This window comes from Mixophyes fleayi, chromosome 1 (genome assembly GCF_038048845.1).
Source record: "Mixophyes fleayi isolate aMixFle1 chromosome 1, aMixFle1.hap1, whole genome shotgun sequence".
Classification (NCBI taxonomy): Eukaryota; Metazoa; Chordata; class Amphibia; order Anura; family Limnodynastidae; genus Mixophyes; species Mixophyes fleayi.
The window spans coordinates 202,614,582-202,642,481 of NC_134402.1; the positions used below are offsets into that span (position 1 = coordinate 202,614,582).

General features: G+C 40.4%; 1 protein-coding gene across 5 annotated transcripts in view; it reads left to right on the top strand.

Annotated features, from left to right (window-relative positions):
- Window positions 1-4,401: 4,401 nt before the first annotated feature.
- The window catches only part of LOC142148299 (nuclear receptor ROR-beta-like), a 140,039-nt gene continuing 116,540 nt past the window's right edge, over window positions 4,402-27,900 (top strand). For 3 of the 5 annotated variants that reach the window (XM_075204774.1, XM_075204775.1, XM_075204778.1), the window contains exon 1: window positions 4,402-5,022. In XM_075204774.1, coding sequence (XP_075060875.1) covers window positions 5,016-5,022 — 7 coding nt within the window. In that variant the 5' untranslated portion in view covers window positions 4,402-5,015. Of the gene's footprint in view, window positions 5,023-5,490; window positions 5,510-20,106; window positions 20,165-27,900 lie in introns of those variants that run through there. The other 2 variants (XM_075204777.1, XM_075204776.1) reach the window with 2 other exon arrangements.

A 27,900-nucleotide genomic window follows, 5' to 3' on the forward strand; every position in this document is an offset into this window, starting at 1 on the left:
TCACATTCTGTATTAGATATAAGACTTTGTGAAGAAGGGGTTTCTTTGCTGTGATTCCTTGAATAGCCTTGGCATAGTAAATATCAGCATTGCTGCACTATGTATAGCTGTGATTTCCATAATAAGTGGTACCACTGCACAACAGTAAATATATTCTTCATTGTTTTTCCGTATAGCCTCACCAAACCTTAAATCAAGGAACAGGTAGGGTTTATCAATAGTAGGTCTTCCATAATTTTAAAATGTGATGTTTGCCTAGCCATAAAATCCACTGCATATTTTATTTTAGGTCCAAAATCATGTAAACAAAGTTATAGCAAACTGTTCAAACTTGTAAAATAAGTAGTAGTATTGTGAGTGAAAAGCTTTTCAGTGGCAAAAAAAAAGGGCACTGACTAGGGAAAAATGGGACACATGGGAATCCTAAGTAATAGTAACTACTAGCATCCAGCACTACACTAAACTTCAGGGAACATCCATTGACTGCTTAAGTTCCATCCTACATCCCAATTTTTAGTTTCGTGCATTAAGGAATGAAAAGGGGGCATTGTCATATTATGTTGGGGTGTGCCACATTCCCATTGGCGTATCCAGTGCTTCCAAAGTGCTGGGCTGCTTCCAGCCCCCATAAAATAATAACACCCCTTCAATGTTGCAAGGAACTGCCACTGGTATACTTGACATTGAAGCAACACCCATTAGCAGGGCACATCTTCCAACTGTCCTTGATTCGGGACAAAATTCCTGATCTGCAGGCAGCCAGAACAGTCAAATCAATCCAGGACTGTCCCTAAATCAGGTAAATTGATAGGCCTGTAGTCAGCCTTTGTTGCCCTATAAACATCCTATTAATTACCACAGTTTTAGTTAGAGATGAGCGGGCACGGATAGACAGATCCGGGACAGATCCGGGTATTCCCGCCAATTGCAAAACTGAAACCGAGGCTCTGAGTCATAATCCCGCTGTCGGATCTCGCGATACTTGTATTCTATAAATTCCCCGCTAGCCGCCGCCATCTTCACTCGGGCATTGATCAGGGTAGAGGGAGGTTGTGTTAGGTGGTCCTCTGTCCTGCTATATCTCGTGCTGTGCTGTGCTGTGCTGTTCAGTTCTGTGCTGTGCTGTGCTGTTCAGTGCTGTGCTGTGTCCTGTTCAGTCCAGTGGTGCTGTGTCCTGTGCTCTGTCCTTCTAAGGGCATTGTTATTTCCCCATTATTCCCAAGTTATAAAAAATTTTTAAAAAAGTTATAAAAAAAATAAAAAATAAATAATTATAAAAAAAATTAATTAAAAAAAAATATCCAAAAACAATCCTGCAGTATAAGTCTATTGGTACTGCAATATTACAAAGTTCACTGATTCAGCAGTATAAGTCCATTGGTACTGCTATATTACAAAGTTCACTGATTCAGCAGTATAATTCCAGTGGTACTGCTATATTACAAAGTTTACTGATTCAGCAGTATAAGTCCAGTGGTACTGCAATATTACAAAGTTCACTGATTCAGCAGTATAATTCCAGTGGTACTGCTATATTACAAAGTTCACTGATTCAGCAGTATAAGTCCAGTGGTACTGCTATATTACAAAGTTCACTGATTCAGCAGTATAAGTCCAGTGGTACTGCTATATTACAAAGTTTACTGATTCAGCAGTATAAGTCCAGTGGTACTGCAATATTACAAAGTTCACTGATTCAGCAGTATAATTCCAGTGGTACTGCTATATTACAAAGTTCACTGATTCTGCAGTATAAGTGTAACGGCCTTACCTGATCCCCGCCGCTCCGTCCAGAAGCCGCACTTCCGCATCCAGGACCACGTGACCGCACCCGGAGGCGGTCACATGACCACAACCCAGAGGCGGGGATTTTGAATCCCCTTCAGCATAAAAACCTCACTCTGGCACTCGCTGAGTGTCAGAGCAACACTTACCTGTTTCTGGCTCCTGTTCTTCGTGGATTGCAGTGTCTTCCAGTTTCCAGTGTCTACCTGTGTGCTGATCTCTGCTTGTTTGACTTCCCTGGTTCTCCTATCCCTGTGTACCGACCAGGCTTGCTGACCATTCTCCTATTCTTGTGACCCGTGTACCGAACCTGGCTTGTTGACTCCGAGTTGCCTTCTGATTCTGCCTGACTCCATTCCTGTGTACCGAACCAGCTTGTTTGACTCTGCTACCTCCGCTTCACTCCGCTGTACTACATCTTGGGGCGAACCTGGGGACCGCGACCTGCGACTCCTGGCAGCGAAGCCCACCCCGCCTTGCGGCGGTTCTTGGTGAACACCGGGGAGATCGTTAGACTCCGCACCTCAGGTAAGCCAGCGCTAATCAAGATTAGTAATATAGTATCCAGAATCTGTTACAATAAGTCCATTGGTACTGCTATATTACAAAGTTCACTGATTCAGCAGTATAAGTCCAGTGGTACTGCTATATTACAAAGTTCACTGATTCAGCAGTATAAGTCCAGTGGTACTGCTATATTACAAAGTTCACTGATTCAGCAGTATAATTCCAGTGGTACTGCTATATTACAAAGTTCACTGATTCAGCAGTATAATTCCAGTGGTACTGCTATATTACAAAGTTCACTGATTCAGCAGTATAATTCCAGTGGTACTGCTATATTACAAAGTTCACTGATTCAGCAGTATAATTCCAGTGGTACTGCTATATTACAAAGTTCACTGATTCAGCAGTATAAGTCCAATGGTACTGTTATATTACAAAGTTCACTGATTCAGCAGTATAAGTCCAGTGGTACTCTCCTGTGCCGCATATAATTTTTAAAGGCTTTGCCGAGTGTGTGTGGCTTAGTTAGGGGTACGCTCTCTTGTGCTACATATAATGGAAAACAAAAATTTGGAGGATAAAGTAGGGAAAGATCAAGACCCACTTCCTCCATGCTGCAGAGGATGTAGGAGCAGGCAGCTGTGCAGTGGAATTCAGACCATTTGAAGGCGGAGGTATTGTGGCCCCGGTACCAAATTGTGTACCGGGACCACTGCACTATGCAGTCCAGAAAGCTACCTCGGTGAAACGTTTTGGACTAAAAACAATATTGTGAGGTGTGAGGTGTTCAGAATAGACTGGGAATTAGTGGAAATGATTGTTATTGAATGTTATTGAGGTTAATAATAGCGTAGGAGTGAAAATAAACCAAAAAACTTGTTTTTAACACTTTTTATGTTTTTTTCAAAATAAATCCGAATCCAAAACCTTAAACCCGAACCAAAACCTTTCGTCAGGTGTTTTGCGAAACAAATCCGAACCCAAAACCTCAAGCAAATCCGACTCCAAAACACAAAACACGAGACACCAAGGGGTTTATGACCCTTCGTTTTTTTCACTTGATACTTTTCAATCCTTATCTCCTTGATAAGGATTGAAAAGTAACGGCTATGTATTAAAAAACTTCTCAGGGACAGCAGTGCCGATAGACTGCTGTCCCTGAGAAGTGACTCACCTGATCATCGCAGTCTTTTCTCAAGTTTAAAGGCTGCGGTGATCTTCTCTTTTTTTTTCCTTTTTTGTTAGTGCGCATGCACCGACTGAAAAGTTGGTGCATGCGCACTAGCATACTGGGCGGCAAACTGCAGGATGATTGACAGGGAGGGATCACATGATCCCTCCACACATATGTTAATGTACGCCAGCTTCAGATGGAGTACATTAACATGTAAAAAAAGAGAAAAGTTTCTCTAAATAGACTTTCATACATAGCGGTTCTGAGCACTTCCCATACACTGTTATGGGGAGTGCTCAGAAAAACGATAGCAAATGCAAAGCAGCAGATATCTGAGATATCTGCTGCGATGCTTCAATTATACATAGCAATTTCACGGTAAACACCCGAAAACTGTTGTTTTCGGGTGTTTAACACAGGAAAAATCCTTCATAAATAGACCCCCAAAAGTGGCCGGTGCACATCCCTAGTTTTAGTAGGTCAGGCGCTGTCCCTTTGTCATTGTACCTGTGTCAGCAATTAGGGTGCTATAGGACAGGGGAGAAAGGGATCATATATTCCTATGCTGCTGTCTGTATATGGCATAAAAAAAAAATACTAAATCGAGTGTATTCGTTTTTAAAATATTGCTATAAAATAACAACAATGAACATGCTTTTCAAAAGAGTGATGATAGTTTAAAAAGCTTAGAAATATAGACTGTCGGGTTTTATTGTTAATTTTTTTCCATGTACTAAGCCGTCTCCTTAAAATGTGACGTTTGTTTTCCTCAGGCAGCATGCTAAGACACTGGACTATCAGCTGATAGTGGGTGTGATTTGCGTCAATGAAAAGGGCGTCCGTTGCCTAAAAAAGGGAATGGGGATGCATCTTCAAGAGAAACAGGGGCGTGCCATGGTGGGATTTGTCATGTGAATTGTGAATTGGCACATGCTAGGGAAAATAACTAGTTTGGCAGCAGACTGGATCGGAGAAAGAGAGTGAATAGGAGCTGGATTATTCTAAGGGGATTAAGAACCGATAGCACCTGCAGCGCCCATTTTACAAACCCTACATACAATTAGACGTATTTATACATTACATAATATCGGAAAGAGTTCTACACCAGAACATCTGGAGTGTAACCTATCCTGAGCATTTTTCTAGATGTCTTTCAGTACTTTTAAAACACAACGCCTTAACTCCACATATATTTAGCATTGGTACATACTGCAGAACATTCAACTGCGGTGTCCTGAAATATAAACTCTTGCCGCCGTAGATTTTTTTTTTTTATAAATCGGGGTTTGTTAATCAAAGCACCCTGGAGATTTTTTACCACCGGAATACCCTGCTAAACTAGCATACTTAGGATAGGGATAAGACTAACCAGACTTGAGAATACATGGCCGCTGTAAAAGCATTAGTGCATTGTCAATTACAAGAGGATTGATTCCCACTCCAGTTTATCATGCAAAATCACTGACCAACTAATCCGGACATAAGGATTTCAACCATACTTCCCAGTTCGTATTATTAATGTTTGGACCATCCTCATATTCATATCACAATGAGAGGTAAGGATAATTCTATATACATATAATATTTAAGGGTTATTTGATCTTGATATTAGAAAAGCGTTGTAGGCATACAATTCTATCGTTTTGTTATTCTTAGGACGCTACGTTACAGTTGAGAGCGGATGATGAGTTATCAATGCTGTGCTCACCTTTGCTAGTAATGGGTGGATGGGTTAATGTGCCGTGGGCACAAACACCAAACAGAGCCGTGTTGTTAAGGAGGAGTTTCGGAATTGGCAGACGGGCTTGTCAGGCAGTAAAATATGTCCTTACAGATATGAAATATTTCTATAGAGTGGTACGTAAAGGTTTGTTTTCCTATATAGGGTAAATATAAAAGTGCACAGAGTTCCACATACTGTTAATGTTTGGTATCTATCATCCATTCCCTGAATATGTATTTTTCCTTGATCTATGAAGCTTTGGGATATGTAATCACCTGCATCATGTAAACATCATCTTTCAGGTATGAGTGTAAGCCCTAGTTTACTTCTGTAGTTTCTTTTTATTGTTTCTCATGCTCTACTTCACGTCTCTGCTATCCTTTACATTCATCATACAATCCTCCTTCTAACTCATCCTTTGGTTTTTCTGTTCTCAAAAGTAAATCTGTTGAATACTGCTACCAACCAATCAATTGTATTTTTATTCTGACAAACAAGACTCTGCTTCTAGTTCAAGCTCAGCATTTTCACGAGGGAGTTATACCTTTGCTTTTCATCAAAACATTCATATTCTATGTATATGCTTACTCTATATATGTCCTGGTTTGGGAATTCTATAGGTCACACTGCCTTTCAAAGAGCAACTAGGTTCAGGCCCGGCGTTCCCATTAGGCAAGGTTAGGCACTGGCCTAGGGCGCCGGGCTCTGGAGGGCGCCACAGAATGGTAAATGACTTTAAAACTGTGCGGCGACCGCTGACCATACCTGTCACAGCCGCCGCACAGCATTCAGATGCACGGGGAGGGGGGAAGAGGCTATTGCTCACCATCGCCGCCTCTCAGCTCCGTCTCCTTCCCTCCACTCACTAGTGTCAGTGAGTGGAGGGGAGGAGACGGAGCAGAGAGGCGACGGTGGTAAGACAAGGTAAGGAAAGACGGGGTGAGGAGGGAGGAGGGCGCCGATTTTTGGGGGTGGCGCCGATTTTTGCGGGGGGGGGGGCGCCGATTTTGTAAAAATACCTAGGGCGCCATGGACCCTAGCACCGGCCCTGACTAGGTTGCATACTTATGTAGCTGCTAGAATGGCAGTGCTACATCCTTTATTCATATTTGTAACCATATTTCTGTAGGAGGGATTCTCAGAACCTTTAATCCATCCCTGTACTTGCCTATGGTTACTTTTTATACCATCTCTTAATTATAGACCAGCACCCTATACTTAATTAATTTGTGTTTCTACATGGATCTCTTGTTCATAAAGGAGTCTTAATTTTTCTAGTTTGAATTAGCAATTACCCCTCTATAGGAATAATTATTTAAAATGTATATGGCCGGCTAATTAAACCATAAATGCCTGTGAACCTGTTATCCACAATACTCTTTCCTATTGGTCTCTAATGCTGGCTTTGTCCTTTCATCCTTACTCTTGGCATTTAGCATCCGCCAGCCTCCAATCAGAGCTGATCTTTGGTAATGAAATGAGCACTGTGCTTGTAGTCTCTTCCTAGTCTCTTGTTTTGTGTCTGTAGAGGAGCCTGCTTCCCTGCTGGGCATATGACAATGTCCCAGTGACCCAGTTCTGAATGGGTGGAGCTGTCAGCTATGAAGTCTCAGGTCTGTCTATGCAACTCTTCCTAAATCCTTCTCTAAGTAATGCCAGGCAATAATATGTAACATAATAATATGTAACAATACTGGCAATCCTCCACACAAGCAAGTATATACTGTAGATATACTGTTATACTCAGGGGAAAATGGTGTCCCCTAACAGAGCTCATAGACATAGACGTTAATATAAGGCATTCCACGCATGTGCTTAAAATTTCGTTCGCTTTGCTTTGTGTAAATTTCAAAGATGCCTGCAGTTTTAATGAGCATTGCCGCTCAGTACACTGGATGGAGTTCTATAAGAGGGATCATCAAGTACATTATGCTGAAGGGTGGTTTTGAGAACATGCTATGAACGCTTAGTGAAATGCAAGGACAAAGGGCAAGGTGTGTACAAGTCCTAACAGTGCCAAGTATCCTAACAATTAATTTAAATGTTTTTAGCACTAAAATATAATACATATATACTTTAATTTGAAACTCCCAAAAAATGGCCAGAATTTTGTTACTGTTATTTTTATATTTACATTATAAATATATATATATATATATATATATATATATATATATATATATATATATATATATATATATATATATATATATATAAATATCTTGTGTAAGCGAGGAAACAGGAGGAGGGTGGCATGTTCTATTATTCTGTTTCAGACTAGCTGTGTGGTGCTGGCTGTGACATCATCGCCTAGCACCACACACAAAGCTCCTTTCTAACATGGAGAAGCACAGGTAAGTAACTGTTGGCTGCTGCCCCTCCATGTCAGGAGCCTGGAATTAGGAGGCACCATAGGAAAAACACTGAATGACTGACATTATATCACTCATTCAATGTTTTAGACACCTCCTAAACCATGGTGCCCTAGGTGACCACCTTAGGTAACTAATTACTATAAAACAGTATGTGCAGTTTTATGGAGTTACCTTTTTTCAGCTTCGTCCGTGTGTGTTAGTTATATATTGCACAACTCAACTGAATATTGTACCGTCAAATATTGTACTGTTACACGAGTGCCTTTTGGGTAATGAGTATGTACACTGGTGGCGCAAACATAAAACCTCGCTGTGCTGTATAACACAACATAACAGAACGCAGATTCATTTTAATCACCTGAACTTATAACATACACATTGGTGCATACTGTGTACACAGAAAATGTTGCCATCTCTCATCCAGTCATTTGTCTCTTTAAAATGTGACAATAGATAATAAAAAAATCACCATGTGCAACCTTCAACATATGTCTGGCTTCATATATTTGTTATATAAGTACAATAACACATTCATAATAGCAATGTGAGCAATCATACAATTCTATGTAGAAGTTATGTAAAAACTCATCTTGGCCGGTCTGCATAACATGTTTCTAATTTTCTCACACTTGCCAACGTTTTATTAAGGGGGTGTGATGACGGTCCCTGCTGTGCAATGCCGTCACTTGCGGCATCCTGCAGTAGGGGGATGGTCTATGATGATGTGAACAGGGAGAACATACATAGCTGTTTGCAATGCTAACAACTGTGCCATGTTACCGTACATAACACAATATGTGTGTGTGTGTGTGTGTGTGTGTGTAATTATGATAACATATTTCACTCCTTCTGATAAAGTCATCGTGATGAAAAATATCAGGGCATGATGGGCTCACCATGAGCTCTTCATAAAGTGGTTTTCTTGCCGATGTGTATCCTATGTTTCTGACCATTTGTGGGGTGGGGAGGTGATGATTATGTAGTATATCTAATGACTGATTGTTATTTTCTGTTGAATTCATGTATGACAATGTATATTGTATGTAACCTTGTAATGTCATCTCAATGTGTGTGCTTTGCTAGTTGGCATAAGTTTGAACTTATGCAAGTGTCATTCGTCTGTTGAAAATATTCAGACCAGGGAGAGATAGGATCTTGGAGGAGTTTGAAGCCTCAAAGTTATAAACCATCTAGCCACTCATACAGAGCAGAGGTGAGAATTCAAGGTCCTGTGAAACTTCTCGATCTCAGGACATCTGTAACTCTCTTTAAAAGCCCTGTGACATTTGGCAGATCAATCTGTCCTTATTGATGGCTAAACTCCAAAGGTGGAGGGTGAGAGCTATGTGGCAAAAAGGTTTAAAATCTTTTGACTTCGACATAACGTGTGCAATCTCATGAGTGGTCTATCAAGACTGAAATGTCACATCTTCCTTAATTGTGTTCCCTCTCACACCAAGGGGTAAATGTATCAAAGTGCGAGTTTGCAACTCCAGCGATTTTCTCGGGAGAGTTGAAACTCGCCGATGTATGAAGCTGAGTTTTCATACAAAATCGCCAGAGTTCTGCTTCTGTCAAAATCGCTACTTGCAAAATCGCCAGAGATCAAACTCGCCACTGTTTGCCACTGCAGGTATACAAATCTCCAATGTATGAAGCTGCGAGTTAGCAAACTCAGGAGAGTTTGCTTCTAAACACACCAGATACAACACGCTGCTTGATAGCAGCGTGTTGTATCAACACATCACTGTTACACTGCCCTGGCAGTGTTAAAAAAATTAAAGAATAGATAAAAGTTTTTTTTTAAAAAAGCGTGGGTTTCCCCTGCTATTTATGCTTAACCCTAGTGCTGCCTGACTAGTGCTGGTCCCGTGAAAATCGGGGAAAAATTTTGCGTGGGGTTCCCCCGATTTTCACTTTACCAGCACTAGAGAAACCAGCCAGGGTTGGCGGCACTATAGCAGGGGGACGCGCGGCAGGGGTCCCCCTGCCATAATGACTAACCCTAGGCTGTTCAGCGCTGGGCTGGATTCCCTAGGGAGTGGGGTCCGCCAAAAAAAACGAGCGCCCCCCCCCCCCCTAGAAAGAACCAGCCCAGTGCTGATAGCACTAGGGCTCTTCCTACTACCCCTGGGCTGTGGGTAGTAGGGTAATACGGCGAGAATGTGTTAAATGTGTTAAAAAAAAAAAACTGACACCAATTTTTTTTTGTGGAACTACAAGTCCCAGCCAGCTAGGTTGCCCTAAAAACTGTGGCCATGCTGTTGCTTGTATAACTACAAGCACCAGCATACCCACGGCAGCCAGGACATGAGTCTCAAAATCGCAGCTTGATACATTTCCTTTTTTTTTTTTTTTTTTAACTCGCGGGTAAACACCCGCGATTTGCCGCGATTTAAACACGCTGGCAAACTCGCACTTTGATACATTTACCCCCAAGTCTTAACTAAGTAAGTATAGTTTATTTCCTATTTTATTTTCTGAAACTTACTTTTGCAACATATTGTATGTTTTGTTGTTAATTTTTGTAACAAAGCCTTGGAAACATTTTTCATGTTAAATAAATTTAATCTAGTGTGTTCTCCCTGATTCTTTGTGAACTTACAAAGCCCAGGGAGGCTCATGCTATATGTGTATGATTTAAGTGTTCATCATTAATAATTGGTTCTGGTGAACGTAAGGACACCATAATAAATCCTTTCTGGTGGCAGAAAAGGTGTATTCATTGCTAAGTGACTAAGGTGACGCCAGTCACGGCCAGCTGTTTAGATTGCTGTATCTGAGACAGGCTGGGTGTTCGTGACAGGGCGATTACATTAATGTTATGTGCAAGTATACCACTTTGTTTCAGGTACGCATCTAGTTTGTTTTTTTGATGGGGGGTGGGTTGTTTGGTTTTTTAACATTATTAATTTTTATTGATATTTTTCAAAAAGGAAATTGGAGGGGTATGGAAAAAAAGGGGGGTACTTTGATGAAGGGAAACGGTTACAAATAGGGGATGGACACATTTTAAAGCATAACCATTTACAATCGAAACATTGAGTTTAACACAACAGGCATACTATGTTATGATTTAAGATTGAGGAGATTCAGTTAAGTTTGTGCTTTAAAGACCAAACTGCTGAATAAAAAGGTTTTTACACTATAGAGTACATATTACATATATTAATGCCTTTGGCATGTCAGACAGAAGTAAAGTCTCTTTTCTTATATTAAGCATATAGCCCATATATACTTTGGTGGCCGCATAGATCTTCTAGCAACTACTAAATGGGAAGCCGCAACACCATTTGCTGTTGTATAAAATGTCTTCAACTATATATAAGCAAAATGGTTAGAAAACTTATCAGAATCTTTTTATAATTTTAAAACACACACTCACACTTTTCTTCATCCCAAATTTTTATAGTTAAACAATGTGTGGTCACTTTATTAGGTGGCTACGTCCGTTGTATCGTATGGAATAAAAGATTCTCCGATGTTATCGCTGTAATTCCAAAGCACAAATAGATTACAGGTGAAAGTATCGCATGCATATGCCTGCGCAGTCGGCACCGACAACAAGCTTCTATCAGAACTCTCTGGTTTCCAAAGTCAGAGATCAACAATTTATACGCTGTACAGTCATAAAAGCAGTAACATCACTGATACACAGTTACATTATTAAGGTACACATCCATAGGTTGATGGGTTATGACTTCGTAAGAACTCGACAACCCTTTGGCTGATTCTTCTGGTTATTGCTCCTTGAGGTCGGGGGTCATCTTTCCAGGTGTGGTCAGGTGTACATCCTCAGGATTTATGGTATTTATGCAGTTGCTATTTGGTATATGAAAACTAATATTAGTTATACACATTGCGAATGCTTATTACCCCAAGGACCATACTCAGGACACGTGGTCATCCCCTAAGGTTAGAGGAGAGGAAATTTCACAACCAGCAAAGGAAGGGGTTCTTTACAGTAAGGGCAGTCAAGATATGGAATTCATTGCCAGGGAAGGTTGTGATGGCAGATTCAATAGATATGTTTAAGAAAGGGTTAGACAAATTTTTAGCGGAAAGGTATATCCAGGGATATGACCGTTAATTTAAAATAAAGGATAGTAGTGGATATAGGGTAAAAATTGCATTGCAATATTGAGTCTGGGGGGATTTTCAAAATTGAAACAGATGGGCGGTTGCCTACTCTGGATTAATTTCAAATATAAGTGCAGGATCGCAGGAGATCCAAAATAGGTTGAACTTGATGGACTGGTGTCTTTTTTCAACCTCATCAACTATGTTACTATGTTACTATGTTAAATACGGAAACGTTCTCATGCAATTGAAAATAAAATGAGACCAAACTTGATGTGATTAACATGTTGGAAACATAATTACTTAGTTTACCACATTATATTTTATATTAACTGAAATAAATGATTAAACTTATTTTTATGCTGATAATTGTTTGATTGCGAACTATTCGTAAATTATTGATTACTACTTTCATCCAATTATTAAACTTCAACATGGTATATGGTTAATTGCTGTTACTATGTAGTTGACAACATCATGGGCCTGATTCATGTTCAGATGTAAGTCCATTTACGTGCTGTATCTTGCATTACATAGCTCTGCAGATGCTCAGAAACGGGTCTACGCCAATGAACATAATTGCATGCAATTCATGTTCAAATGCAAATGACACCTACGACTTCATCATCATCACCATCATCATCATTTATTTATATAGCGCCACTGATTCCGCAGCGCTGTACAGAGAACTCGTTCACATCAGTCCCTGCCCCATTGGAGCTTACAGTCTAAATTCCCTAACATACACACAGAGAGAGACTAGGGTCAATTTTGATAGCAGCCAATTAACCTACTAGTTTTTGGAGTGTGGGAGGAAACCGGAGCACCCGGAGGAAACCCACGCAAACACGGGGAGAACATACAAACTCCACATAGATAAGGCCATGGTCGGGAATTGCACTCATGACCCCAGCGCTGTGAGGCAGAAGTGCTGACCACTACTTGGGGCGGAAAGGGGCAAACTAATGTAGGCCATGTACAGTAAGGGTGTTTCGAGGACATTCCAACACCGATACGGCTGTCTGAAGACCTAGGTTTCTCGTAAGTACACTTGGTTTCAGCCATATCCTTTGGTTAAGTTGCAGGACAGGTGTAAATGCCGACTGATAGTGATAACTGCGACGGCATAGTGTTTTTTTTGAAAAGTACTCATATGAGTGCCACTAGCTAGCACAGACATGTGTATGCAAGTGAGACTATAAAACGGCATTGCATGTTCCGTACGCACTATATATATATTTAATGTTAACAAAGTTGAATTAAAAAAAAAAAATTTATTTAAAAAAATCCACTTTTTGACTAATCATTGTATTTTAAAGAGTTGTTCATTTATTTATTTATGTATTTTTATGCCTTCTGATGTGACCTTATATTACACATACGCTAGTGTGTATGCTGCAGTCCGTTCTGTCTGTCTACTGATGGCAAGTACTGATTAGCCAGAGCGTACTTACCCAGATTCAAATGGAAACGTATCTTGAGATGAGCTTAGATTTGAACATGGTTGGAATTACACTCAAGCTCTGTGCTCTTTTTTAAAATGCAACTTACAAGCAAGTTGCATTCGGACTTGAATCAGGCCCCATATGCAGGGCTGCCAAGAGGAATTCAGAGCCCCGGTACAACAAATTCATGGGGCCCCCCTTATAGTTGAGTATGCTTAAAAAATTTGCGCCGCCGTAAATTTTCCGGAAGTGTGGTCATGCATTTGGGGGCATGGCAAATGCGCCATTGGGGCGTGGCTAACACATCAAAATCACTAGGCTCTCAATTCGCCCGAGCGTCACATATGTCCAAGCACTCCTGACTTTCAGGACATCTAGCACCACAGTGTAGTATATAAAAAATGCAGTGTGTACTCAAAGAGTTCAGTCTTGGCCTGCACCTTACATTGGGCATAACACTCACCAAAAATTGACATTGTCCCTACTAGAATCACAACATTTCACATACTGTCCTGCTCTCTCCTACCTGTTCTTCTCACTTTCACCACCTGTGGCTGCATGTTTCTTTAGTTGCGGCTTGTCTGGATCCTGGAATGCTGGGGGCCCTATTTGGAAAAAAATAACTACATTTAGATAATTCCAAACAACCCTGGCATTAAATCAATACCATCCACGATTAATAATTAGGCCTTCCTCCAGCTCCAATATTACAATAATATGCCCCTTCATCATCGCCATGCCTTATGATCACACTGCGCCCTCCATGCTGCTTTTGCCCCTTCACCTGGCTCCCCTTCATCACACTATACTATGCTGCTCCCCCCCCCTTTTCAATCCCACTGTGCCATGCCTCCCCCCCGTTTTTTAACCCCACTGTGCCATGCTGCCCCCCGTTTTTTAACCCCACTGTGCCATGCCCTCCCCCATTTTTTAACCCCACTGTGCCATGCCACCCCCCGTTTTTAACCCCACTGTGCCATGCTTGCCCAATTTTTTAACCCCACTGTGCCATGCTGCCCACCATTTTTTAACCCCACTGTCATGCTGCCCCCTCATTTTTAACCCCTCTGTGCACCCCCTCGTTTTTTAACCCCTGTCATGCTGCCCCCTCGTTTTCCTTCCTTCACTTACCTTTTCTTCTCTCTTCTTTATGGTCTTCTCTGCTGCTCTGTGCTCCATTGCTCCAGACTGACTGAATGCTGGGCATGACATGAATGATAAAAATTAGTACCCGCCCCCCCCCCCACCCCTCTCGGCGGCCCTGCCCATATGTGCAGACAATGGCGTGATGTCAAGGTAATGATCTCTGCTCATTTTTTAGCACTTTGTACCTGTATCGATCATCAGTTTTATAGACGTGTGAGTAAGAGGGGCCAGAGGTGCATGCCACTACTATTACAATGGTCCCTGAGAGTTGTGGGGATATAGTGTTCTCAGCAAAGCTCTGTACAGCAGGAGGAGAAGGTGTAATTATAAGCAAGCTATATGGGAACAGATAACCTTCTTGTCAATTGCACTGTGCACGAAAACATTGGACATTGGAAGATAGGAAACACATTGTCAGGCCTGATGAATTCTGGTTCTTGTTACTTTCCTGCGATAGAAGGATCAGTATATGGCAGAAAACAAGTACGTTTGTGTGTCCATATTGGTGAATGCCAACAATGAAAGCCTAGTGGCGACATGTCTTCATGGCGCATAAAGTACAAATATGTAGTGATAATTTTACCCTGTTCAGAAAACAAGAGGAATGGTAGTCTGGAGCTGTATTGAAAATGAACACTATATTTGCCAAACTGAGATACAATTAAAAGGTGGACAGCTGAAAACTATGTAATGTCAACATATTCTCTAATTGGAAATTTTGCACATATTTGGGAATGCTATAAGATTAGATATGTCCAACTTGTATTTAGGTTTAAAGAAACAAATGAAATCATATTAAAAGCATTCTGCCAAAATAAATATTTTAAACACGTTATAGTTTATATACACACAGCAAATTTGCAAACAGGCGCCAATCATCTGTCAGTTCAACAAAAAATATAAAATCAAAAAAGTCCAGAAAAAATATATATAAAAATGTAGAGGAAGTTCTATGTTCCAAAAGACAGTTATGGAATCTTCTGATCAAGTCGAGTGTTCCAATATTCCTCATAGGTCATACATGCAAAAGAAAAAGAGAAAAAACATAGTGCAATCCACATATATATAAAGAATGTAGATGGAGGAGAGAAATCCCTATGTACTCCGTGCAATAATAGATAAACGGGAACACCTCACGTGATGATGGGTTAAACTTAACCCCTCAGGGTTGCGCACTCACCAAATAGTATAATAAAAACAAGCCTGTACGCAAGATGCAACTCCCCAGACTCGTCGGTCCTCCAATCCACAATATCACTCGAAAATACCGGACAGATAGCGCGGTCAAATTATGCCCAAGATGTAGCTCCCCACCAACATCGATCCAACAATGCAGAGCTTCCTTCAATTAAATCGAACTCCAAAAAAGGGGAAAATGCTCCATAGTGTGACAACGTATGGGTAATTTATTGCAAACAATTAAACATGAACAAACACATAAAACGTCAGGCGGGACCTGATCAGTAGGGATAGATGGACCCTTACCGTGCTAAGAAGGGCAAAATCTCCCGTCAGCCAACGCGTTTCGGCTCCTCTAGAGCCTTTCTCAAGGCATGTCCTAGAGGAGCCGAAACGCGTTGGCTGACGGGAGATTTGTGACGTCAGACGTGAGACCTGCAGTGGGAAGTGTTCCTGCTTCCGTTGATCGAGTGGTGATTACTGGCTGAACGGAGCTTTGTAGTGAGTTTCCCGGGGTTTGACTCACTACATTTAGACACGCTTTTTGCCCTTCTTAGCACGGTAAGGGTCTTTTGCATGTATGACCTATGAGGAATATTGGAACACTCGACTTGATCAGAAGATTCCATAACTGTCTTTTGGAACATAGAACTTCCTCTACATTTTTATATATATTTTTTCTGGACTTTTTTGATTTTATATTTTTTGTTGAACTGACAGATGATTGGCGCCTGTTTGCAAATTTGCTGTGTGTATATATATATATTTGATAGGGATTGGTGTTTCCTATATAGTTTGCTACAGGCTGCCTTTTGGATTTGATACACTGCTTTGCGCCGTGGACTTAGTCATTTTTGATTTGTTGTTTACGTTATAGTTTATATTACGCAATGCTGTACAGAGGATATGTAATCATTTACATCAGTCCCTGTCCCATTGGAGCTTACAATATAAATTTGCTACCACATAAACAAAGACTAGGGTCTATTGCCTCAAGACAATTAACCTACCAGTATGTTTTTGGACTATGGGAGGAACTGGAGTACCAAGAGGAAACCCACGCAAACAGGGGGAGAACTCCACACAGATAGCACCCTTCTTAGAATAAAACTCATAACCTCAGTGCTGTGAGGCAACAATGCAAGCCATTGTACCACCATGCTAACACTATGCCTTGCTTAATGTTATATATTTGTTAATAAGTATTTAACAAAGAAGGTCTTATGAGTGACTGCATTAATAGTGAAATACTTCAAATCCAGCTATTTAGCCGATGAGTTCTTTAGTAAAGGCACTGTTATATAAATTTTTGGGGTTTTAAGTTACATGGGAGATGTTACATAAAGAACATCTTGTTCCCTTCTTAATGTTGAAACAGGTTGTGTATGATTTTATAAGCCTCTAAATTGCATGTATATAACTACCATGCCCCACCCACTTCTATCTTTAACTCTTGTGTCTATTAATGAAAGAAAGATGATCAGCTTTGCAAAACTGTAATAATTCCTTAGCAATTATATCTAGCATTCCAAGTTAATTAATAGGGCTTGCTGTTGTGATACAATTATAGACTAAAGGATTAAATCACATAGTAAATATAATTTAGTTAAGGTAGTTATTATTGGCACCCATATTGGATGGAGCCTTTTTTTTCTTCATCTTTTTAAATGCTGATATTTAAATTTCTTTACCTTTTGGACTGAAAGTGTTAATGGGCAGTGATGAACTTTATTGTAAGACAAATGCCCTCCCTAAAAGGTAGTGTAAACAAACCTGTGTACAGCCCAACCACCTTGTGATCCTTATCTAATGTCAATATCCCTGTGTTTTTACTGTGTGCCTGTTTGTTACCACATTTAATTCTACACCATTTAAAGTTTACATTTGTAATGAAAATAGAATGTGCTGTTTGTAGAACAGCTTTTCTTTACTACTCTACTCCTCGAGATTTGCAAATAAATCAAATTTTAGATTAGCATTTTTCTAATAAAGATAAGTTTGTTAGTGAACTAGGCATATAGTATCTGAATGGCTAAACCCCTAGCTATATTAAAGGTAGGTTTCACTGAGAATGAATGCAACAAAACAGTGTTGCACAGTTATTGGTGTCCAAACCAACCCTTGTTAAAGTATTGCGTGTGCATATATATATATATATATATATAATCATACATGCCAACTTCTGAGATCTCCCGTCCAGGAGGGGTGATCTCGCTGGTGATTTTTGGGGGCGTGTGCAAGCGGGACGTGTCACTTGTCCCTGCCCCACGATGATGCGTGTTCTGAGTCACTAAGCCCCGCCTCTACCAGCCAACTAATCGTTCGGGCTAGGAACCGGGAGGTTGCTCTGCTCTCCCTGGAGTCCAGGAGGACTCCCAGAAATTCGTGAGTCTCCTGGATATTCTGGGAGAGTAGGCAACATATATATATATATATATATTTCACACACATACATATAAAACCACTTGTATTGTTGGCCAAGATATGCCCCTATTTCTCATTTATTCAACTTTAGCTCCATCTTCGAACAGTCACACTGCAAAATCTCAAGGTTATAAAAATATAAAAAAGGAGTGTGCTAAAAAGATCACATGCACACCATTAGTAATAATAATGATAATAATTAATAGAAAAAAAGAATATGAAAACCTCTCTCATGCAACAAAACATCCCGTGAAACACTCATTTTTTTGAACATGGACAGTTATCCTTTAAGAATTCTTTGCATAGAAGCTACATTTCTTTGCATTGTGTGCAAGGGATGGCATTTTTAGAAAAAATATATATTTTAAATAAATTACTGACAACCACCAAATTTAAATCATGCAATATATTGTTTGTGTAATTATGTAACATGAGGATAAGAGCAACTATGGAAGACAAGCAAATTTTAGAAGGCGATAATCTTAAAACGACAGATGATTTTTTTTGGCCTCATTTAATAAAAAAACATACCAGGATAGTGCGTTCAATAGGAGGCTGTCCCCGAAATGACTTTATTTACCTTAAAACTCCAGCTACTATAGGAAAGGTGGCTTTGTGTATCGGTGAACAAAGGTTGTCTTCTGGGGGTATTTTCAGTGCTTAGGAGCTTCTTAAATAGGTCCCTTTGTGTAGTTTCAGCAGATTATCACATTTGTATTAAAATGAAGGATAGTAGTGGATATAGGGTAAAAATAGGACTGCAATAGTGAGTCTGGGAGGATTTTCACAATTGAAACAGATTGGCGGTTGCTTACTCTGGATTAATTTCAAATATAAGTGCAGGATCGCAGGAGATCCAAATTAGGTTGAACTTGATGGACTGGTGTCTTTTTTTCAACCTCATCAACTATGTTACTATGTTTGTATTGATCACAGTACTTTTTTTTACTAGCTGCCAAAATGTCTTATTTTTAAATAAGACAATAGAGAAGCTATTTCCATAGAAATGTTAAACATACCAGAATCATGTTACAAATAGCTGCATATATTACAAAGTTAAATAACATCTGTCAGGGTAAATATTTGCCTAGAATCTGCCTGTAAGAATAGATTGAGTGTATAAAACATAAACATAGCGGTCCTGAGTCATTAAGCAGAGCAAAGCATAAAAAAGGAGTAACCTTGCACTTAGGCAAAACCATGTTGCATTGGAGGGAGAGGTAAATTTAAAATGTGGGGACAGATTTATAATTGGGATAGGGCATATCCTAGATCAACTTTAAATTTCAGTGTAAAAATAAAACTATCAAGTATTTGTGTGCTACATGAAAAAACAGCCAGTATTTAACTTATGTGCAAAATAATTAACTAATTTGCACCCCTTGCATTGCAACTTGGTTTGTCCCAGAGACTATTTACTTCTTTTTTTTTTTTTTTACTTTTTCTTAAGACTCGGGCCCACAGACAATATTTGTAGCCCTGCTTTGTAACCAGAGTAGGATATCTCTCAAGTGACTTTTGCAATATGATAATTGTGCCTTTTTCTAGAAATATCAGAATACATTACATCAACCAATACTAGCACAAGCACTGTGTAAGTTGTCAGTAGGTGTAGTTTTAGACCCTACCTTTTTGGCAAGCTATAAATCTGATTAACAGTGGTGCTGGCAGTGGAGGGGGTGCGTACAATGTACTCGGGCCGGGTCTCATTGTATCAAGAACGCACTGTGTGCCAGGGCCATCTTTCCTCCTGGGCACGCAGCTGCCCTGGGGCCCCACGAATATAGGGGCCCCATAAGTAGGGCCCAATAGAAAAAAAAATCTACCCACCCATGTATCAAGGTACAGCTGTACAGCATGTTTTTTAATGTTTACTGATATTTGTTGCAGGTACCAATAAATATAAACTTAATTGTATTGATAATTTACATTTTTATTCCTGTGAGTGGTTGTGTAGGTAGGGGTCCAAGTGCACTGATTTGCCCAGGGGCCCATAATGTTGTTAAGATGGTCCTGCTGTGGGCAGAGGAAACATTACAGGTGTAACTTCTAAAACCGTAAGCCAGGGTGCAATGATGACAGCTACCAAGAATGGGAGGGGGGGCAACTGTCATGAATACATTAGACCTCTAATGCTGATTAGGTGTATTTCTTAAATGGAAACTAATAAAACATACATCTTATTAACTGAAGTCAAATATGTTACAACAACCAGCCTTTTCATGTATTTGTATTCCTTTTATATAATTGTTTTCTAGACACTTTTGATCAAATAAATACACAGGAGAACAAGGGAGAAGAAATGGCTGTAGTAGTCACTGAAAAAGTAAGAACATTTCAACATACACTGACTTTGCTTGTGCATAGTGTATTTGTGTGTATATTTTGTCTTTGGTGTTTAAAGTATTTTCATGGGAATACACACCTTCCAAGAGATTATTTTTCTCATCCTATGTGCTGTTTTGTAAGTTGATATGTATTAGCATATTTTTCTACATACACTTGCAGCATTCTAGGGAATTTAAACTCACCATTATACTCTTGTGAACACTCTCTTTAATACACTATTCAAAAGTGTAGTAAAGTAGTGTAAAGTTGAATTAAGCAAAGTTTCATGAGCATTCACAGATATGTTTGCAAAAATCTATCACCTTCATGACCACAGGTATTTCATACTGTAATGACCAGACTGAATTTCTCATTTGGCAAACTGCAGTTTCACTAGGTTTAATTTTTATTTTGTAGTCTGCTGCATCTTTTATTGTCTCTGGGGATTAATAGGGATTACTTTTTGTAGCATAGGCATGAAAATATATTTTTCATTTCATGACCATTATATAGGGAAAACCAGAAATAATGAAAAAAATATTTTTTGACATAATTGTTCCCATAGTTACTTTCATGCAATTATTGCAATTTAAAAAAATGAATCCGCTTGTTGTCCCATGTACAAGAAATCTATATGTTTGTACTTTCTGCAAGGTTTAACAAAATTATAGGGCTAAGTACATAGTTTATTTTTGACATTTAACAAAAAAAAAAATTACACTGCAACTGCTGATGGGTGCAATGGTGAAGTAAGGGAAAATGATGCTCGTGGGCAGATAACATTTGCTGGGTTGGCTCCTATCTTATTGGTTTGGGCAACATTCATTCTGTGTGCTCAACACTCACTGGTCACATTTTGAGGGTCATGTAGAGTCAGATATAAGCTGCAAAAAGTGCTTTTTACAACTGCGCATGTGCAGTAGATTAACTTTTATCTCAGTCTAATCTCAGATTGAGATGCATCTCTCCCATGTGCCTCTCTATGCTTAGAGAGGTTGAATGGGGGGAGGTAGTGGGCAGACAGGAGTAGTCCTAGTGCAGTATGGGGTATTAATGCTCCTTACTCTCTATGCTGACGGAAAGCAGCTGCAGTAGTTGCAGCTACTTTCCACCATATCATCCAGGGCTGTCTTAATGCTTGGGCACGCTGGGTAGTTGCCCAGGGCCCTATGAGCATAGGGGCCCCATAGGCTTGCCAACTTTTCAGTATATTATTCTGTAAATTGCACTCAGAGAATTCATGTGAATGAAGGGTGTCCAACCATGCAGGAGAACGTTCATTTCCAAGACTTAAACTGATGAAAACTCAGCTTCGCAGCACAATGGGGCAGCAGCGTTTGAACTGGCTTTCACTCATGTGTATGAAAAATGACATCCTGAGGACCATTGACTTTAAGCCAATTATAAAGCAATTCTCTGCAAAGATATTTTGCAAATGTTTGTGTTGAACACTTGATTAATAATGATTCATAGTCATTTTACAGTGTGCCTTTTTCTGTAGGATTTACCATTTTTATGCTGAATTTCTTGTTTTTCAATTTCAAGGCTCATTTGTGTGGTTTGTGTACAGCGTGTATTTTCATGTTGGAGGTACCACTAAATATAAGCTTAATTTAATCGATAATTTACATTTTTATTCCCGTGAGTGGTTTTGTAGGTAGGGCCCCAGTGCACTGCTTTGCCCGAGGGCCTATAATGCTATTAAGATGACCCTGATATCATCATCATCATTTATATAGCACCAGCAAATTTCGTAGCGCTTTACCATTGGGGACAAACACAGTAATAAACAAACTCTGTAAAACACACAAAGAGGTGAGAAGGCCCTGCTCGCAAGCTTACAATCTATTGGACAATGGGAGTTGGATACATGAGGACAAGTCTACATATTGCATTTTGGTCCAGCCAGATTGCAATGGTAAAAAAGCCAAAAGGGATTTGTATGCTATGTGATCCAGTTACACAGCAATGTTTGTCAGAGGGTTGTTGTTTTGTGTGAATTGTGTAACGGGTGGTAATATAGGGTAACCTAGTGAGGGTGGTTGAGGAATATTATAAGCTTGCCTGAAGAGGTGAGTTTCAGAGAACGCTTGAAGGTTTGTAGACCAGAAGAAAGTCTTATTGTGCGAGGAACGGGATTCCATAGACTGTGTGCAGCTAGAAAGAAGTCCTGTAAATGGGAATAGGAGGATGTAATGAGAGTGGATGGGAGACACATGGTGTAAGATCCCTACTGATGATTATATACATTTTGCATAGGATCCCAAGTCACACGTATCTTCAGATGTGTGTAACTTTGAAGACAGAGTACAGTATGGGATGCAATTTCCAATTGCGTTGAATCTCTACATAACCTCATGTATGTTTCACTGAATCTCTAAGTGAAAGAAAATTAGGGTAAAAACGTAATATGTGCACAAGTGTAGGCACCCTGTCAGTCAGTACTTAGAAATGTTTCCACTCTTCTTGCTCTATCTTCTAGCATGCTCTGCATAATTGGGATCTCCCCATTTGTGCAGGAGTGTAATTAGACCCCATAGTAACATATATATATATATATATATTCTCAAATATCATTGCAATATTTTTTGTTTCCCTCAGAGCCTCACCATTAAAGTTATAATTGTCTTAGGGTGTTGCCAGATATAGTGATTCAAATTTATGCCATCTCAAAGATTCATGCATTACAACATAGAAACAATGTAACAGACAGCACCCACAACAACATCAACAGAGTTAGCTGTAGCTGTTTACATTGCAACTGTATGATAAAAATCATAAATGTGCACACCAAAGAAACCATAGAAATTGTTCTTATGAATATTTCAAAATGCCTGTCTCGTTTTCAATGTAAGAAACCAGAAACCAGGCTAGTGATGAATACTATCAGTGGTTGGGATACATGATACATAGTTGACAACTGTCCCTGATTTCCAGTGACAGTCCCATGTTCTAAAAATGAATCCGGAATGTCCTTGTTTTGCAGTATTTATATTAAAATATATACTAATCTTCTCTAAATTTTAGATGCCATTCTTACATTCTTAATCTATAGACATCACAACTTCATATTTATTTTATAGGAATATTTCAAATGCACAAAATTGTATTATAATCAAAATCTGTAAGTAATTGTGTTGGGAATTGTAGTTAATCAAGGTTCACAGAGAGAGTTTTGCATTTGATTTGCTTAGATGCAGCAATGTGTCCCTGAAAATAATTTTATAATTTTGTTAGCTATGCATTATATACACACAAATATATACAGAAAAGTTAATTTACTAACATTGCATATTGCAAATAACCAGGTGCGGGCTGACAGACGTCAGCCCGGGGGGCACACGCCGCACAGGCGGCCGCATCACATGACACATTTATATTACTTCCGGGGGGCGGCCGGCCCTAACAGCCATGATTGTGAGCGGCCCGGGGGGCCTATGCCCCCCGGCCCAGCCCGCCCCTGCAAATAACTGAACCATGAAAATTCCATTATTCGGTTTAATATGGTTTAATCGTCTGAAATATTAGAGTAACATCTATGCAAGCTTTCACTTTGAGTGAAAATAAGGTGGCACGAAAGCATGTGAAAATGAAACATTATTTTATTAATATATAATATACACATTTGCACTTCTGATAAATTGGTTAACATAGGGCGTAGTGTAATTATATATATATATATATATATATATATATATATATATATATATATATATATATATATATATATATATATATATATATATATATATACTGTATAAGACAATGTTTTTTCTCCACCTTCTTAATGCCCTGTGATGTTATAGTTGTGATATTTTGGCACTACAGATGAGAGTTTAAGTTTTCTTTTGAAAACAGAAAAAAGCACCTTTTTGTTCATTTGCTCAGAATTTATTATTATAGCTATTGTGACTCTGAACTGGTCATTGTAAACTTAATGCTTTGACAATCTATGTCAAGAAGTAGGTCACACTCTAGATTGATACACATTATAAATTCAAAAAGCAGTGTGCAGTATATTTATCATGTTAAAGAATATAGCTAAACATGTTACAGTCCCTGTACCACTAATGTTTACCTAAATATGATGTAGGGGTCTATTTATTATGCATTTTTTAAAAAAAATTATAGACGCTGTGGGGAAATGAGGTATTAATATCGCCTCAACCTGTCTGCACCTCGTTTCTCACAAACTGCGGACTATAAAAACATGTACTTTTTCTAGCCTTCTGGTTCCCCATATTTCTCAGTCATATTTAGACTTGTATATTCTATTTTGAAAGTAGCTAAAATGTCTGCCAGCATGTATTGTATGAATGTACATCCCACCAGGGGGTCTCTTGTCTTTGTTTAGCTGTGATCTCTATGTTTAACTACAGAGGACTGCATTGTGTATTTAAATGTAAATGTGTCTGAATTGTGATCTCTCCTGTTTAAACAAACTCTGCTGTATAGCCACAGAACCATACCTGTCCCTAATTAAATCAGGAGTGACTCATCTGCTATCCCTTTGTCTGTATGTTTACCTGTGAAAAGGTAAACACAGAAAAGAACTAATCAGGCAGGTCCTGGAATTGCTGATAAGGTCAGTTTTGGGCTTAAAAGAGAGCTCTAGACAACAGCAAAAGGGCATTCACTTCCAAGTGATATCTGAAGTCAGGCTGGCGTTGAGATATAGATATGACAGGAAAGGGACAGTCTGTCCCTGGAGTACTGCCGTTTCCCTGATCTACCTCTCCAGGTCTTGGGGAGCTGTGTGTCTGCCAGGAGCGGAGTGACAGTGACTTAGGGCTGCTACGTTTGCTGGTAGTCTTAAAGGAGAGAGGGGAGAAGCTTGGATTGATAGACAGCAGTCCCTGAAAGTGACAAGGATACTGGTGAGGTGTTTTCATTATACCCTGTATGTTGTCTGTTGCCAGACTGTAGTGTTATTTGTTGCAAGTTATTATTTAAATATTTTTATCGCTGTTTTGTGCTACCATTTTGTTAAATAAACATATTTGTATTATTTGGGATATTTGCCTGGGTGATTTTGAACCTTAGGTAGGCACCGGGTAGGCCAGCTGTGTGGCGCAGAAGGTTACGTTAAACCCAGTATCCTCACAGACGCGTTTCTAAGTATCCTATTGATTTATAACTAGACATTTTGGAGATATCTGCTGCGGTCCCAATGTTTCTATGGGGACTGCTATTTTTCGCGATTTTCAGAACTTTTGCCTCACGGCTACCATTAAAGCATAAGAGGAGAGTGTAAAGAAGGTGGGGGGGGTGTCCTAGCACCCGAATGCAACAGGGGAAAGGGCCCCTTATCTTGTATGCTGGGCACTCATTATGCTGTAAGGGAAAGGGAAAAATACGAGAAGGGCAGTTCCGCAAGGTGATTGCACCACAGCAACAGCCCTCACCAGGCTATACTCACGGAAGCTGGTCTACTACGGCGACTCCCTCTGTCCCTGCTACTCCAGGGAGTTCTCACTCGCTGGGGTCTTCCAAAGCCCCCTTCTGACAACCAATGCCTGTAAAACAAGGGAGACAAAGCCACACACAGAACAATCCCTTCCCCAACACCCCAGGTACTCGCCCAATCCTGAGGAACCACTACTAGATGCACCGTACCTTTCTTTTTGAACGGAATCCACCCACTCACACATCCTCGGCCGCCTGGGTTTACTGGAACTCACTCGCTCCGCAGGCCTCTGCCCACAGCCCGAGCTCCGGCTGTTAACCCCACCTTCTCTTGGGGCTCAGGATTTTAGGTGCCCTTTTGGACAGGTAGAGGGGATTTATAAGCCACTCTCGGTAACTTATCCACTTAACTATCAAGGGACCAAGTGTCCCCTACACTACCTAGGGACCTAGCGTCCTGCTAAACCAGGGCCTATTGCCTACTACCAACTATAAGGGCCTATTGCCCTACTAACCACAAGGAGCCAATGTCCTTTTAACAATTACAGGGCTGCCGTCCTGCTACTTTGTCAGGGGCCTAGCGCCCCACTAACTTAGAGGCCTGCTCCTCTCTACACTCTCTACACTCATGAGCCCTGCTGGGGCTTGTGCCCAAATGCTGTCGCTGGGGCCTTGTGCCCTGCTCCCTCTACCTTTGGGGGCTTGCTCCCCACTGCTCTAAGTATGGGACCTTGTGCCCAAGAAAACCCTGCCTCGGTCCTAACTGCGCCCTGGCCTTGTGCCCAGTACCTGCTCCACAGGTCTAATGCCCAAATTGCCCACGGGTCTTGCCCGACCTAACTGAGGGTTTTATACTCACCTGCTCCGCGTAGAACTCTCAACTTGCCCCGACGTCGTAGTCTCCGGGTCCTCCAGCTGACGGGGCCTCTTCTCCAGTTTGGCACTCTGCTTCCCTCTGCCTTCTTGGCAGGGCGCTCTTAGGCTTGCAAGGGCTTCCCGCCGATTTCCTCGCCAGCTCCTTCTCTTGCTGTGTCGTCTTTGCGTGGCAGGGTAGCTCCCAGCCCTTACAAGGGTTCCCTGCCACTTCCGTTGGCGTCTCTGTCTTCTCTGCCTCTGGACGTTCCACAACGTCCTCTTCCTTCTCCGCCAGTGAACTGCTCCCAACATCCCTGATTGGCTCGCCGTGGTGCCAACAGTTCAAACGCCCGGAGGTGAGCCAGGATTTGCTCACTTACCCGGCCGCCAATTGGGAACCAGGGGGAGGTAAGCCCTGATTGACTGACTTGCCCTCAGCTGCCAGGACCTGTTGGGGAAGAATGGAAGTGCTCACCGCTGGAATGCAGGACCGGTGAGTAGTTTGTAGTCTCTTCTTTCTTTGCCCTCTTCCTGGGCACAGCAGCTGCAGGGCCCCTCTTCACAGAAAGCATTGCAGATGAGGGATCTTCAGATTCCTCCCTGCATCTTCCTGCTCTCCCCTCTGGTTACTATAGTAAAGATGAACACTTTGTAATAGTGACCATAGAGGAGATAGGTAAACTGTAGTTTTCATCGGTACAGCTGTTTATTGTGACTGAATGAAAATGATTGCATCACATAAACGGTTATTGTTAAATATGCCCCACAGTGTGTCTATGGATAGCTCTGTAGATCACTCTTTATTCAATATATTAGTTTATTAACTGGTCAATTTATAATAATGCAAGTAAAGTAATACAGTTTTAAATTCATAAGAAGGAAATATCAGCACATAAACATATATGTTTAGTGAGCTATTCTTTTAATATGCGGTATAAATCAGTGCGCAGCTATACATAAATGTATATTATATTCATAATATATATGTGATTGCGTGCTTTAAATTTCACCTTTGCACCAAATCTTTCTAACAGTAACACAGTAATGCACACTTGCTCCTGAATTCGTCAAGGGTTAATCTTATTATTTTCCAGGTTACATAAGAAAACATGTTACACAGAATCAGATAAAGTGTGTCAGTGGGGCAGAGAGCCTGACAGACAGGCTGCCCTGCGAATCAGACTAATTCAGTGAGATAAGTCGGCCAATCAGCTCCAAGAAGCAGTCTCCAGGCTACGTTCCACATAATCACAGCAGATGCTTCTTATATAACCAGCAGGATTAATCCGAAGGGCGGAGCATGTCAGCTAAAAGGCCTGCAGCTAATTACCAATCCGTTGTTATTACGGCATATGTTTGGCTTTTGGGGCTGTAGTGAACTGAAATGGTATTATGTATGAGTTTTTTTACTTCAAATATTTTTATGTTGTCTTGCCTTCATAAGTGTACTTGTGCGCTGTAACGTGAGCAGGA